At 40.1% G+C, this 16,391-nt stretch overlaps 1 protein-coding gene across 1 annotated transcript in view; it reads right to left on the reverse strand.

The window, feature by feature from the left end:
- MGEA5 (meningioma expressed antigen 5 (hyaluronidase)) overlaps nucleotides 1-16,391 on the reverse strand; it is a 34,032-nt gene that overhangs the window by 7,802 nt on the left and 9,839 nt on the right. Inside the window, exons 2-12 of the mRNA XM_009323289.1 lie at nucleotides 12,845-12,896; nucleotides 11,643-11,740; nucleotides 10,281-10,411; nucleotides 9,471-9,642; nucleotides 8,325-8,423; nucleotides 7,866-8,150; nucleotides 7,133-7,291; nucleotides 5,227-5,837; nucleotides 4,656-4,830; nucleotides 1,097-1,182; nucleotides 123-227 (exon numbers count right to left, since the gene is read on the reverse strand). Coding sequence (XP_009321564.1) covers nucleotides 123-227; nucleotides 1,097-1,182; nucleotides 4,656-4,830; nucleotides 5,227-5,837; nucleotides 7,133-7,291; nucleotides 7,866-8,150; nucleotides 8,325-8,423; nucleotides 9,471-9,642; nucleotides 10,281-10,411; nucleotides 11,643-11,740; nucleotides 12,845-12,896 — 1,973 coding nt within the window. The remainder of the gene's footprint in view (nucleotides 1-122; nucleotides 228-1,096; nucleotides 1,183-4,655; nucleotides 4,831-5,226; nucleotides 5,838-7,132; nucleotides 7,292-7,865; nucleotides 8,151-8,324; nucleotides 8,424-9,470; nucleotides 9,643-10,280; nucleotides 10,412-11,642; nucleotides 11,741-12,844; nucleotides 12,897-16,391) is intronic.

Here is a 16,391-nt window from a genome sequence, read left to right on the forward strand (position 1 = left end):
TGCCTTGTGCAAGATATTGGGACATCTGTTTCATTAGGGGATGAAGGGACTCAGCAGTAACCAGTGCTGCCACAAAAGGAAGCGCATCACTAACAACAGTGACAAGTGTCAAAAGCAGTTACCTCATCTTTAGGAAAGTAGGGTCGTATGGTGTACACTTTGGAAGTGGGTGTTAATGGAGGTGGTTGAAAAAAGAGGTCATTTGCCCCATCAATAGGCAGCAAACGCTGTGAAAACAAAATATTTAATATGACTGTATGAACAACAAAACCCATCGCTCTTGGGTGTGCACTGCAGACTCCCAAATTAACATTTGCTACTTGCAGGCACCCCAGAAGAAGGTGGGGTTGGTATGCTTTACAAATGCAAAGACCTTATTTGAATAGAAAATATCCAATTGGTGTTTTAAAATATGCAATTGAAACAGCACATTAAGAGTCTGTTAATCTTATCTGCTTTAAAATACTTTTTACCAATCATATCTACACTGTCTCTGTATAAGAACATAGAATGTCAGGAGGAAAGGTTTGGTCTGAAGAGGGTTAACTGGCCAGAGGAGACGCTTTATCCCAAAAGCAATGCGCTGATTCAATTTGCTGCGCGCAGAGCACCTGTGAGGGGGGAAAAGTATAGCGCCTGAAAAATCCATGAACAAATTTGAACATGGCATAAACGATGCGATTTAAGAATATTTGCCAATTGAAATCTTTGCAACAAAGCGCATTACAGCTTTATTTAGAGAGGAACCAAAATTTGGATGACTATCCCTTTTGCTCATGGAATTCCCATCGGCAGACAAGCATGCGCGCATTGTGCAATTGCGGGCGCAGATAAAAATGCTGTGCGACCTGCAAAGAAACAATGTGAAATGTACAACTAAAGCCGCTGCGCTTCGCATGCGCGTGGGACAGGCAGCATCTCCTTGAGAAATTACTGTAGAAAGGGGAGGAAAATTATTTTAAACCAAGCTGTAAGGCTAATGGGCTTTGGACCAGAAAGCCTTCGGCAGACCAATCCTTCCAGACCTCTGATGTGCAACAAAAGGTTTCTCATAAAACAAAGAAAATGTCATTCAGTTGTGAAGTCATATTGATACCTGGAACTCTCCTGCTAGACCACCTCTAAAGGCCCAGGGTTCTTGGTCTCCACTTAAGAACTGTGCTGAAGATTGACTACGACACCCTGTTGAGATCAGATCCAAGCGGAGAATGTTACGAGAAGGGGGATTTCCTGGGTGTCTAACATGTCCAAAAAGCTAACACACACTTGTGGAAAAAGCTCTCTAACTGAGCTATAATCCAGGGCTTGGGGGGAGGCTGTAATAATGTACGATTTATAAAGATTTTGTGCTTGCGCACTAATTGCAGTATTCCAAGTTTTTGACTACCTATAACAGACTAGTCTAAGAACAGGTGAGGTGATTCAGCTAACACACCTCATTCCAGACCAGAAGGCACAAGAATGGTGCCGTGTGCAATTACGTAAGCTTTCCAGACATTTCGTACATTCTTTTTTTTTTTTTTATATTTGTGGCAGAAACATCCATTTCATCTATGAAAAGATGACATGTTGGAAGCTACATGGCTCAATAGCTATCGTAAATTTTAGATCAAACAAATGCCATTATCACAGCCCCTTGGAAAAAAATGGACCTTTCTGAAGTCACATTTTAGTAATGATTGTTTCTAATCTTGTCAGAAAATTAGGACTGGCAATATATGCAAACAGTCTGGAACAGTTCAGGCAGCCAGGACAGTTGTATGAAACAGTATTCTTGCAAGAGACTACGCAGATTTACATAATCCAGGCCTTACCTTTACAATGCTGCTGGCATGTTAAAAAGCTAAAGTAGCATTAACTGGAATTAACTCACAATTTAACTAGTACACCCTGTTGGCCACAGATACTACTAGCTTTGCTTTTTAGCATCTTGATTTTTTTCCTGCTCAAGCATATCTGATGCACCAGGATCCCTGCGGATAAAGCAGCCACAGCAGGCCCATTAAAGTGCTCAGCTTTAGTTTACGCTTGCTTTGGAAAAAAAATTCCATTAGCTGTTTGACTTTTAATACTATTCTGCCAGCGAGGCACCACAGCCTTCAACAACTAACATAACATAAATGACAACTCTGGAGAAAAAAACAAAAGCGTGGTATCTGGAATGGAGATTTCAATTACCCGCCTAGTTTTCTGACAAGATGAGCAGCGCAAATACTCTTTTCCTTTTGTGGACAGCAATCTACCTCCTGTTCAAGTAACAGTCTCAGATCAGTACAGACAAGTATGTTGTGCTAGTCAGAGAGTCCCAAAGTGTGCCAAGTTTGACATTTATGAGAGTTTGGGAATACATGTTAAATAGAAACTACCCTAAGTATGGTCAATTTCAGAAGCGATTCCAAGCATCAGAATTTGAATTTGGTTTACTCCCACGTTTTAGAATTCTCATGTAAAAAGATACCCTTCACAAGGAGGTTTAGTCAGTAACTTGGAAGACAGTATCTGTCTGTCCTTTGAGACTACAACGTAACTAGCACTTCCAATTATTACAGTAAAGAGCTGCGTGAATGAAGAGCTGTATAAATGAAAAACATAGTTAATGCCTTAGTCGCTGCGCAAATGTGACTTCAGTTCATGCCTATTGCACATCTAATCTATCTGAGCTGCCTCACAGACAAAACCTTTCCATTTTAATTAATTAATGACGACGCGCTGTGAACATCTGGCGCTGTCCATCCAATAGCAGTAGAAACTTGTGCTGAGGATTCTCCCATCTGTACACAATGGGGAAGAAGACAATAGAAGTCATTAGTAATCCATAGTACTGTACAGCCACACTAATTTAAGGGACTGAATGCTAGCTGGACTTGGGAGGAGAGGTGAAGAAAGTGAACGTTCAGTGGACCATTGAGCACACCATTGTGAAAACTAATTTGTTTGGATTTGTAATGTACTTAGCTATTTTATCAAAGACCTCTGCTCTATATGTATTTACACTAGTGATAAAATGCAAGCCGAAGACAAAAGCATCCCCTCTCACAGAAGCACTGTTAGCATAAGAGTATTAAACTGTCAAAAACTCTTAAAATTAATTTTTCAACTATCTAATACCAGTTGAGTACTGGAACAGAACAGTGCCAAAGTTAACAAGCTAGTATTTACAGAGCTGGCTTCTAATGTGAACTATTCCAAATATTCGATGCATTTAAAGACTTGAACCCAGCTTTACAGGGACATTGAAAACTGAAGACAATTTCACCTGAAATCAGTAGGTAGTTTGATAATTCTGAAATGCAGTCTTAAGTTGGGCCCTCAATGTTTAGAGATTACAGGAATCACCGTTCTCTTTACAGACCTTTGGCCTGGAGTTTTAAACAGATTAAGTTACCAAAAAGAGAGCATTCTTTCTAGCTGAAGGTCAACATACAGCAAGAATAGTAAAGCTGGGGGAGTTGTGTCACACTGGTCTTAAAAATGCACAAACTAGAGCTTTTAAACAGCATTAGGCAGAGATGTTAACATACTACAATGCTGCCAAGTTTTCCTCCCAAGCTAGTCGTCTTCGCTGTACTTTGCAGAAGGCAGTCTTAAAAGCTCTTCTTTATCAACCATACATACAGGGATCAGATATTTAATGAGCACAAAACACAGAAGTTGTTGAGCACAAACTGACTTGATGACTTAACAGGTCTTCTCTGTCCCTGCTTAAACCTGCCAGCATTTAAGAGCATCATTTAAAGACAATCCAAACACTAGGACTAGACCAAGGTTGTGTAATGGTTAACCACTGTGAGGTTTGTGACAGCTACAAAAAGTGTGACGTGAGACCATCAGCTTTGCTGCCTGCTGTGTACGTCAAGCAAGTCCACAGCATATTCCTTACAGTTGGATTGAAACCTGAAAGTGAAATGAGGTCACTAGAATTACCCAGGCCATGCTGGTGCTATCTGCCAACTTAGGATCCCCCCAAAAATCTTTCAGGAAAAAAAAAAAAACAAACTTTTTCAAGATCAGTTTAAGTCTCAGACTAAATCTGTCTAGAGAGCTCCACAATTTCCACCCGTTACCAAAAAATAAAATTAAAAAAAATCAACAATTTGGGAAGTGTTTAAAGGAAGTTATTTTGCACCAGAATAGCCTTACGCTAAAGCTCGCATGCGCACAGGGCTGGGAGGATCGGCTTCCTCTTGGCCAGGCCCATTGAAAGGTCGCTTCTGCAATTGTTCTGTTGAAGACAGCAATAATGTTATCAAGACAGAGCAAGCAGCAGATGGCTGATGTGGTCACATTTCGTAGTGTCATTTCCAATCATACAACAGGGTATCCAAGGAGTTACATGGCACAGTCCAGTGTGCATTCAGTCAAGAGTAAGTTAAAGTCAACACTTACGTGTCAGCTGAGATTCAAGTTTCATTAGCCCAAGAAGAAAATCAAGGTCTCCAATCTTAAGCATCCAGCGGACTTCACTTACAATACTAAAGCAAATTCACAGCAAGCATTGCTTCAAATAGTGAGACAGGAAAACCTTTAAAACAGGGTCAAACCAGACCCCATGTCCAAGAAAACACATTTGCCTAATACTGTGTTTTCCCCGTGGGCTAATTAAAAACAAAAAAAAATACACTATCTGGGATTATAATGGCTCCCAATGCACCTACCTAACCACTGCACAAAAGATTTCACCATTGACATAATACTCTTGATATCCCAGACGTAGGAGTACATGTCATAAAGGATTGTCCTGTTGGCACAATTGGAGAGGCGAGTGAACATCCCCATCACCAAGCTGCACATCTCTTCAAACTTGGCTGCTCGGTTACGCCATTCTTCTATCTATGAACAGAGGCAAAAGATCCACAAGATCAAACACAGCCTTCTACGGAGGAGAGGTACTCTAAATATGGAGGAAGACTATACAATTCATTACTTGATTTTACCAGCGTGGACTACCGCACCACACATGACTCACAGGTATTCTCTGTGGCTGTTAGAAGTGAGGCCAGTATGGGGATCACTGGTCAAATGCAAACACCAGACCTCTGCCTTCATAGCTATATGGCACTACAGGGCTTAAAACAGTAGATTCCACTGGAGGAATGAAAGTTACTGTGACCTGTCATTAGTTATACACTACCCTTCAGCTTCTAGAAAGTGGAACACCAATCTCTATTACAGACAACATTGCTCAGGATTTTGATTTAAAAGGAAAGAAACAAGATTCACACTCACTTTTTCAGCATCCTTTCCTTTGCAATTAACACTGACAACACTGCTATTTGCTCTGAGCCACTGGAATTCTCTCAGCATCTGTGCACCTTTGGGCCCATGTTCGTAAGGAAGGTAAAACAAGTCAGCGAGAAGCTGCAAGTCCTCCAAAGTCACTGGTTCTACTGTGTAGAGAGGCTTTTCATTTGGCCCGGGCACAAACTGTTCTTTGTTAATTTGCTCATCAGTCTGCATAGGGGCAATGTCACTACCAGAGTCCTCCTGCATAGACATCTCTGGGGACTTCGATTCAGCTATGCTCTCCTTATCGGTATCCATTGGCTTCAACTCCTCTGCCATCTTGGCTTCGGCAATATCTGTCAGTATCTGATTAGCATTCTTGTCTGCGTCATCTTGTTTTTCCACCACCATGTCCATTGGTTCCTCATCAGATTGCTTCTTCTCTTCCTCCTTTCCCAAGGCCGGTGACTCGCTGCTCAGCGCTGCCCCCTGACTCATGATGGGTTCTTGGTAAACCGTGGTAACCACAGTTGCTGCATTTAAAGAGGATGGTGCCACCAGAGGCCCTACATCCCCTACAGTAGTTTTAGCACCACTGTGGGCCACTTGCCTACCTGAGAATAAGAAGAAACAAGTTTAGAGTTTTCAATATCTGCCAACTAACATTCAAATCAGCAACTCCTGCAAATCATGGATGATTCTGTTGCCATGGCATCCAATCAGCGCAGCTTCCTTTTGGTACTTTGCCTGTTCACTTCTGTCATTGTAATTCTAACTACTGACTTTGTTTTCTGCAAGTTTCCCCTCCGCATAACTGGCAAGCAAAGATAGGATGGGGAAAAAATTAGGAAAATTAGTCAATATTTATGTGCTGCCAGCAGCATTTCTGACTATGCCATCAGAATAAAAAGCTCTCAAAGTTAACTTTTTTCCCTCTGCATCAACAGACTTGTTAAAGTTTTACTTGGATATAGAGATATCCTTCAAAATAAAAGGACTGATGCTTAAATATTTCAATTGCAAATGTCTAACCTAGGGAAAATGGAGATATTCAAAACCAGACTGGACACAGTCTTGGGGAACCTGCTCTAAACTCACCCTGCTTGAGCAAGGTGGCTAGGCTAGGAGATCTCCAGAGGTCCCTTCCAACCTAAACTATTCTGTGAAAATGGAGAAAGACGACACCTTAATTACTACTCCTCACCCAACGTTTTTGCCACAGCTGAGCTTGAGAAAGATCCGAAATCCTACAGCAGTTCAAGAGGATAACTCCTCCCAACTCTGCTCTGGTGCAGAAGACGTTCTTCTGATAACCACCAGTTATCAGAGAAGGGCACTCTGTCACTTCAAACCCACATTTGAGAAAAACAGATTTTTACCTCAGATCCCAAGTTCCCATTGCTACAAGAAAGGTGTACAATGCTGGAAGGACCCTAGCTGGTTTCTGTAACACAGAAACTCAGAAAAATAAAGCCATCTTTAAACAACTGGAAGGACATGGACTCTTCTGGGGCAGAACTAGTGTTTACAATAACCTAACACCCACTTCAAAAAAAGACTATTCTTCCTGTTCTCTCAGGTCCCATGGAAGCCTAGTAACAACCGGGACTAGCAAGATCCAGACTCTTTCCTGTTTTGTATCATAAGCACCAAAGGATCATACGTCAATGTTGCTTCTGCTGATCAGCTGGCGCACTACAGGCATGCTGCAGAATGCCAAGCATTCTTCTTTCTTTATTGAGGTTTCCCCAATTAGCAAGGCAGAAAATACTCCCAGCTGAAAAGTATACAAATTGCCAGGATCTGTGAAATAGTTTTAATCTAAATGCTGAGTTTAGTTTTAATCTAAAGTACTGAACTTTAACCCCATTTTTCTACTGATCCCAGAACAACACCAAATCAGACTCACTGCTGTATTGCTGAGGTACCCCAAATTCCTGCAACCATTCCGTTAAGGCCAGCTTCAGAGCCATCTGCGGGCTGTAGAGAACATCTGTTTCAATATCTTCATCACTCCCCTCATTTTCCAATTTAATCTGGATAGAAACTGTACTGTCTTCAGTATCAGCTACAGAGACAAGTTTTAAAAAGTTACCATGCAAGTTTCATTTAAAATAAAAAAACCAAAAAGTCACGTTAGACAAGGCATTCAAGAACTCTCCAACAGACTTATTTCACAAAGAAGGACAAAGCATTACATCCTAATTAGACAAAATGGAAAACTATGGTCACCATTAATGTCAACACAGAAACAGTGTGCAGAAGCTAGATATTCTGGCATTCAGAGTTTCTCTTTTGATCTGCACTGCTTCTATTCCAACAAAATCAAATCCATGGACGCTTAACGTCAAATTTGGGCATTAAAATTGCTTGCTGAGAGTGGTTTTTATACAACCACAGATACATCTCAAGACTATGAAATTCTCTCATAGCATGTGCTACAGATACTTCCCAGGAGGTCAATAAAACAATCTAGATGCTTGTTATATTTCAGGCGGCTGCCATTTACTTATGGGATAGAAAATGCTAGGTGATCTTAAAAAGAAGAAGTTGGTAAGGAAAGGCTAGAATCATTAAAAAAAAAAATCAGTATGACTTATATGGTTAAGCATAGATCCCAGCAAACGGTTATGCATACTTACTCATCACCACATCTTTTCTCACTCCATTCATGTTAGACTTGTACCAGGTTGCAAGCGTGTGAATAGCAACATAATTGGCTTCAAATTCACAGTTTGGATTGGTCAGAACTCCCTTTAGTCGAGGGATGAGCTCAGTTGACCGACCTTTGTAAGGCCCAAGAAAAAGCCTCTTTTGATCATAATCATTAGCATGAATGTTATCCCAGATAACTGGTGCTCTCCTGATGATCTTCGAAACTTCTTCAATGGACTCTACTGGAATGTCTTTAGATACAACTTTTGGACCTAAGAGGGAAACAGGATAATCAGAGGGCTTTGCGTATACTTGAAGAGTCAAACCCAAGTAGTTGGACAGTTTATTTTACTAAATACTTATGAGAAATCATTTCTAACACCCACAGCAATTTTAAAAAAACAAACCAAAACAAAACATCAAACCACACACCAAACAATTTTTACCTGTCCATAACACCTCGATGCCAGGGAGCAGCTTTTCTCCTACAGTCCGTAAATATGGTGACTGGGCAACATTTGGATAACAAAAAGTTCCACAGTACTCTGTACAGGAAAAGAGAATGTCACTGTGAGTACAATGATGCACACGTGTGACAACATACCCAACTGCCCCACGAACACATTGAGAGAATACTACCATTTGAGAAGAGAAACATCTATAAAATTAATCAAGAAAGGCCCAAAAGTCTGAAGTATAAATAAAAGGGACATTATGAATGATACTTAGCATAAAGGTCAGAAAGGAAAGGTAGAGAATTTACTTAAAATTGCTCAAATGTCAAAATTAGGAAAAAACTAATAAAGTCCATAAAAAGAAGGGCAGGTTACAGCAGACAATATGCAAGAGAACTAGAAACCCTAAGACTGATTATGAAGTGCAAATACCTAAAAATATTAACACCAGAGCATGTCTCTCAAAGTTAAACAGGAGGTCTGCAACAGAACCAAACTACTACAGTGCAAGGGGATAAACAACTTAACAATGATGATACCATTGCTACTGAACTGAGTTTTCCTTGCAACAATCCACACCACCGAACATAGTGATTCTCTCTCCCTTACAATACTCTTACAGGTATTAGAGGAAGCTTGCAATTTAAAAAAAGCAATGACTGGACCCGAGTGCAAGCCATCTTTTTTTAAAATAAATAAATAAAGCAACTCAGTGACTAGTAGAAGTGGGTAATCTTATTAAGAACAGGTACCAATGACAGAAGTGAGCACAGTCTGTGCTGTACCTCTACTTCAAGAAAATTCTAAGAAACTAACAGCTAGCCAGATCAAGAAGCAAAAAGACTGTGATACAAGTCAAATCGAAGTCTTCCTTCACCCTAAGTTTCAGTTCAAATTTCTTGAACCATTCTATCAAGCTGCCTTCTTTGCTTGGCATTAAGCTTTTCAGAGATGTGTAGACTTGGCAAAACCTCTGCATATGTTTGAATTATTTGAGCGTTTCTTTATAAGTCAATTTCTTCAAACAAACCCAAAATACTCCTTAAAGCAGTGATTAAATATTAAACCAGCATTTCAACCAGTATGGTAACAGGCCCCCTCCTTTAAGGCTGAACTAAATGATTGATCTCATTTTACCTGTAGGACAGAAAAGGAATGTGTCTGGTTCTCCAAGATATTGATAAATTTCATTTGTGATCGAGACTTGAGCATGAGCGAAGGAACTGAAAACTTCTTTGTCTGCCGCACACATGTTGTGATCGATATCATCAAACAGCAGTGCAAAAGATCTGCAGCCAAACTGGGAAACCTAATACAAAAGACAAGAGCAAAAGGTTTAATTTTTTTTTTTTTTTTTTAATCAAACCATAGAATTTTCATAAGTAGGGGAGGTAAGATGGACTTTGGTATCCATTCACAGTGAATGCCTATCTTTAATCCACTACACTGCTTCTCTCCAAGATTAGACCTCTAAAGACATGCAATCTTTTCCAGTTTTAACAATCCAAAGCTGATCTTACTGGACAGACAGCTGGAAAAAAGCTAACTCTGTAACAGCTTTTGGACAAAGGACAGGAGTCAATTATGAGAACAAAGAAGATGTGTATGTCAGGTCTGCCCCTGAAGGCATTTATTGTGGGTAAGAGTTCTTGCTTTAGAAATGCATCTTGGCTTCAAGGCCCTAAAATACTCTGAAGACAAGCTCCCAAAAATAGCCCTCAGAATCCGATACAAGATGAGACTTTTTTTTTTTTTTTAAATCTAGATGATCACCGGCGACTTCTACAATACAACCTGAAAGTATCCATTGGAATCGTTCAGAGGCATCCAAACCAAAGCTAGTGCTGAAAACATTAAAGAAGCTAGTGAAAAGCTGCAAGAGTGAGTAGGGTATTGAAGTTTTCAAATTAAGTAGCACTGCAACTGTGGTAAGTTTGTCACACTTACCTGGTCCAGCTTGCGCTTCAACGTGGATACCTCTTTAGGATTGGAGAAAGTGATGTCAAGTCCAGGCGAGATTGCATAGATGAACTCTATTTCATGTTCTCGTGCAGCTGATATTAGAGTCATTAGCTGCTCTGGAAATCAAATTGCAATATTTCAGAAGAATTCAACAATTAAAAAAAATAATCTCAAACATAATAAGAAGTAAATTATAGAATGCAGATGCCTCTGCTACCATAATAAAAAAAAAATTGTTGGAGTTTCTTAAAACTAACACAGCAAAGAGCACCAAATTATTTGGAAGAGTTCTCAGAAATTATGCCAAAAGGAATAACAACTGCCCTTGTATTGTTATTTTCCATGTTAAATGGATTTTTAAAGATTTAAAAAATTCTCTTTATCTCAATATTGTGAGACAAATGTGGATGTAGTCTCTTTTTACAGTATGCACACCAACAGTTCTAGAATTATTACTCACTTTTTCCACTTTTGTCACACATACTAAAAGACAATTCAATGTAGCAATATCACCCTGCATGACACTGATTCATGTACTATTCATATGACTGAAGCTTGGGGCACATGAGAAAGGGCTTTTTTAACATCACTGTGCAGAAGTAGTTGCTTTAAGAAACAAACATCAAATTTAATCTTCCATACAATGAATAAAGAGAATTATTTTTAGAATATTTAACAATCTTTGTTGTTATTGGCAATTATCTTGCAGTATCCTTTAGATTATATTTCTGCAGTGATTCAAAGTGGCCTCCAAGAAGGATTATTTAATTTCAAGCGAGTATCATTCTTCCCCTCACCCAAAGAAAACGATAATCCCCACAGGCTAATAAAACACTGCAGGTCCCACAAATGCCAGAGGTGGATAAAAAGCCTCACACCAGCTTAAACAGGTCTTTTATGTTCTGACTAAATAGTCAGAAGCTGCTTTTCTAACTGGTACTCTCTTCATTGAGACAAGCACTTAATGAATCACATAAAAGGGCATGCTATTTGCTCATCAATCTTTTTTCTTTTCTGAAGCAAATAATTTCTACTTCAAAATATGGCCCAGATGTCCAAGAGCCAGAGGAATAATTTTGAGCAACCTTTCCCTGGAAAAAAGTAAATCTCGTAAGACAAAGCCTTAAAAGCGGTTTTAGAAATCATCTGGAGAGTTATAGTTAAAAGAAGTAAATCCATGCTTGTACCAAAGCTCCACTAAATACACCTGCAGGGTATTAAGAACAGGTCTCCACTCACCTTTGGAAATGGCTACTGTGATTAAACACACAGAAGCATATGTAGCAATGACCAATTCATCCAAATGTCTATTTATAGAAAACACAGAGGGGAAATAAAGGCAATTACCCGCTTCCTCCACAGAGTACATTTCTCGCCAGAACATCCTGTGCTTGTAGTCATCCTTTGGAGCATACAGGTATGTATTTAGTCCCCACTTCTGAAGTCTATAAACATAGGAAAAAAGCCTTCATTGGGAGAATAATCTACAAATTCAGGAATTCTGTGTTTTATTTGATCTAATTCTAATTCTTTTCATAGAATCATAGAATAGTTTGGGTTGGAAGGGACCTTTAAAGGTCATCTAGTCCAACCCCCCTGCCGTGGGCAGGGACATCTTCAACTAGATCAGGTTGCTCAGAGCCCCGTCCAGCCTGACCTTGAATGTTTCCAGGAATGGGGCATCCACCACCTCCCTGGGCAACCTGTGCCAGTGCTTCACCACCCCCAGCGTAAAAAATTTCTTCCTATATCTAGTCTATATCTACTCCCCTTTAGTTTAAAGCCATTCCCCCTCATTCTGTTGCAACAGGCCCTGCTAAAAAGTCTGCCGCCATCTTTTTTATAAGCCCCCTTTAAGTACTGATAGGCTGCAATAAGGTCTCCCCGAAGCCTTCTCTTCCCTAGGCTGAACAACCCAAACTCTCTCAGCCTTTCTTCACAGGAGAGGTGTTCCATCCCCCAATCATTTTCGTGGCCCTCCTCTGGACCCGCTCCAACAGGTCCGTGTCTTTCTTATGCTGAGAGCTCCAGAGCTGGACGCAGTGCTCCAGGTGGGGTCTCACCAGAGCAGAATAGAGGGGCAGAATCCCCTCCCTTGACCTGCTGGCCACGCTTCTTTGGATGCAGCCCAGGATACCATTGGCCTTCTGGGCTGCGAGCGCACATTGCCGGCTCATGTCCAGCTTTTCATCCACCAGTACCCCCAAGTCCTTCTCGGCAGGGCTGCTCTCAATCCCTTCATCCCCCAGCCTGTATTGATACCGGGGGTTGCCCCGACCCCCGGTATTAGATCAAGATTACTTGATCTAATTTATTTCTTTCTTCATTGAACATTGTGTTATACTACTAAGTCACAATAACTTTATGCACAACTGATTTTTGATAAATTTAGTTTAGGCAAGATGGAAAGGTGAATATGAGCCCCCAAGAATATTGATAGTAGGCAAAAAGCTGCTCTAGGTTAGAACAATAATTCTTTTCAGGCTTAAGTGGAAGATTATGATTATATTGCGATGGAATGTGCTGCAGTAAGAGGAAGCACGACTTGCCTTCTAAAAAGTTCTTTCCTCTGCTCCATAACCCAAGGTCTTCCATAAAATCCTATGGGAAACAAGATTAAAATTATCCAGTTAGATGTTAGATTATGCCTGCTCCATGAAACATTATATTACAACCCACTGTTTTCTTCCTCGTCTGCTACATTCATCAAAAAGCTTCCCAAACCAGAAAGGAAAAAAAAAAAAAGTTAGACAGCATTAGGAGAGTGTAATAATCTAAACTGATCTAAATTTAAAATGCAATTATAACTTATTTCTTATGATCTAAGGTCTTATAATTTTGGCCACTGAAGCAATTAATTTTCAGAATCTAAACTGTATTCCTGAGCATATGCCCTTGTCAAGTCAGCATTATTATAAGACTGAATAGTCATAACCTAATTAAGTTATCACTCTAGACACCTACAAAATAGATTTGATTGTAATGTGAACACTGAAGACACTTGAAAATATTTACCAGCTCAAAAATGCTTTACCAGTGGTACAGATCAGAATGCTAAATACACACACAGAGTATATAAATACATACTGAGGTAGATGATGTGTAATTAAAAAAAAAAGCGCGAGTCAACAAAATGCTTAGGATTTCATTCCTTTTATTCAGTTTAATAGGCTCCTTGTCAAAATTAACTTGCAAGTTGATATCTTACTTTACAGTTCCCACATCTTTCCAAGCTAAGACTATGTCTTTGAATAATCGTATAAAAGCATCTACAGAAGTGATTTTAGAATAGCCTATGTTCAAAGTCATGGAATTCCATGGACATTGTCACTGCTTCTGGTTTTAGACCTAATCCTTCCATTCTAGAAACATAATACTTTAAAAAGCACTCTCAATGCACTCTTAGTCAAGTAAATTCACTTAGACCTACGTGCAAACAGTTCAACCACAAGTGGGCACTTCAAAACAAAGCTTCAGCTTGGCAGTCTGTGCAAAGACCAGAGACTAAAATAACACTGAAATTTAATAAGCTCTTCTTTTCAAACACCACGGCCACTCCGTGATGAATGATGCTCCTAATACACAAAGCTCACAAGTCCCCACAGAACACCAGTTCAAAAGGTAGACAATATCTTCATTTCCAGAGCTATTCACCATTGTAAATCTGTAAATATTTGGTCTCACGGAGGTCAAAAACACCCTCCTGTGACCTTTCAAAACTCAAAACTGATGTAACCGAAGCATTTTCCATACATTAACAAGTATTTCAGTTACGTTTTTAAGGGAACAATGCTCTTAAGAAGCTTAAAGCAGGCTCAAGTTTTAAGAATTAGTCTTTCAAAGAGTGATCTTAGTCTAAGTGGCACCACGAAGTGGTAAAGCTGAGTAACTACTACTCACAAACTGCAAAGTGACAAACGGAGGCCAGTTAAACAGGGGAACAAACAAGAGAGCAGTTGCAAGGCATGAAAACCTCCCAGTTTCTCTCACCCAAAACAAATTTCTCATTTTCACTAGCGTTACCTAATTCTGACTGACACTGCCCTGAGGAAGCTCAGCCAGCCACAAAAGGAATGAATTACTGAGATACCTAATGAATACCACCTACATCTCATAACTCGTTCAGAACACTTTTGCTTTACCTACGATACTACTGTTTCAGACATACTAGCGTAAAGCAGAGCAGGGGCCTACTATAAAAAAAGACCTATGAAAATCAGTTAACAGACTAATTAAATAAGACTGAAGAGAACATGCTAATCCAAAGCGATACTTTTCCATCTGTCACCACATTTCTTAGATTACTAATGTCACCATCTGATGACAACTCTTGGATCTTTCTGTCCAACTAAAAATCCACCTGGTTTTGTATTACTCCCTCAAGACTGTGTGTCAGTTTAATACCTGACATGATCAACAGATCATGCCAAACGCCTCATCCCAGTTACCACGCTCTCCATCACTAAAAGCCAACTTATCCTGGAGGCAGAGCACCAAAGTTTTGCATCCAGTACTCTCTCAGATATTATTACTCCCCAAAACAGTGAATTTGATATCTGTCATAAGCTCTTCACATTCTTAGAGTGCACACCCAGTATTTTCACCCAGTATTTGGCTAATTCCCCCCCCCGCTTTTCTACAAAAGATCCAAACTCTCCATCTCATTGCTTTAATCTCACCATACCTCTAGTCTGTGTTAACCGCTGCAGTATGTTTACATATTTCTCTACACTTCTGAAGTTAATCCCTGTTTTTCTCTTATCCCTATAATTCTCTTGAGTCACTAAAGAGACAGATGTTTTCACCCACTACCGTTTACCTCATTCACCACAACAGTTTGGTTTTGGGTTGTTTTTTTTAAACACCCCCCTATTCCTTTTTTTCCTGTACGCGTATTAACATTAGACTGGTAACTCCTAACTAAACTGCTTCATTGCGCAGAGGCCATTTTCTTATTTTGTTTTATGCACAGTACAGTCAAGAACACCTGCACCAAAGTATGTGCAGAGGCAATCAACAATGTAACTAAGATAACAAGAAAAACGATTATGCTATATGCGGTGGTTCCGATATAAACCTGGATGAACAGGAGATCCATGGTCAAGGTGTATTGGCAGGAACATAAAAAACATGCTGTTACAATCTGTATTTCTGTTCACTGTTATCTGCTTCCAAAGCCTTCAATTTAGCATCTACCTTCACAGAATTAAGCCTATTAACAAAGTAAAGACATCTCTCTCCATGCTGACTGCATTTAAGCCCTAGTAAGTGCTAAAAAATAAAGGCATTAACTGTGCCTAGTGCACTTTGCGCAGTGACATTTGCAGAAGCCAAACGGTCTTTTCTCTTTAAGATATGAACAAAAGGCATTTTGCAAGCAATGCAGATACTGACTTTGATAAACTGCCTGTTTCCCTCTCCGTTCCATCTGTTAATCATTTTGTTCTCCCACCAGAGATTCATTATGGGTACAGAAATAATAGCAGTCCACAGGAATTTAGAACAATTCCAAACCAACTATTATGGTGGGAATAAACCATTTTTCTTGCTGGCTTTCAACCATCTACCTTAACTGACCTGTCAGAAATGCAGATAAATGCTGTAGTTACTGAGAAATGCAAAAAGAGTCCCTTTATTCTGCAGCTTCTGCAACAATTTAAACCTGTTAATGCCGCAACTATGCCAAAAGACAGAAGAGAACTGTTCTACAGCGCAATTAAAATGGTAAGCTACAACACTTTAGAGAACAGAGAGCATTTAATATTAATTTCAGAACAGATGTCTATGGAATCGCCTATTCCCTACCCAGGAAACTGACTCTGAGCCTCTGGCGTGCAGGAAGAGCATGTACAGCTGGGATAATCGCACAGTAGCAATTCTCCCCCTCTCTCTCTCCTACCTCCCCCTTTAGACGCGTACTAGCAAAAGAGCCACGGCACTGCCTCAGCCTCCATTAGGAATCATCGGCCCGCTGGGAGTGCCAGGCCTGCCCTCACCCCGCCGAACAGCTGCCATCAAAGGGCACTCCCTGCTAGCCAACAGCTTCCAGCACAAGCCCCAGGGGCAGCAGCCCCGCCCGAGAGCCGCGGCGCCTCC

This window comes from Pygoscelis adeliae, unplaced genomic scaffold (assembly GCF_000699105.1).
Source record: "Pygoscelis adeliae isolate BGI_AS28 unplaced genomic scaffold, ASM69910v1 Scaffold294, whole genome shotgun sequence".
In the NCBI taxonomy this organism is placed as follows: domain Eukaryota; kingdom Metazoa; phylum Chordata; class Aves; order Sphenisciformes; family Spheniscidae; genus Pygoscelis; species Pygoscelis adeliae.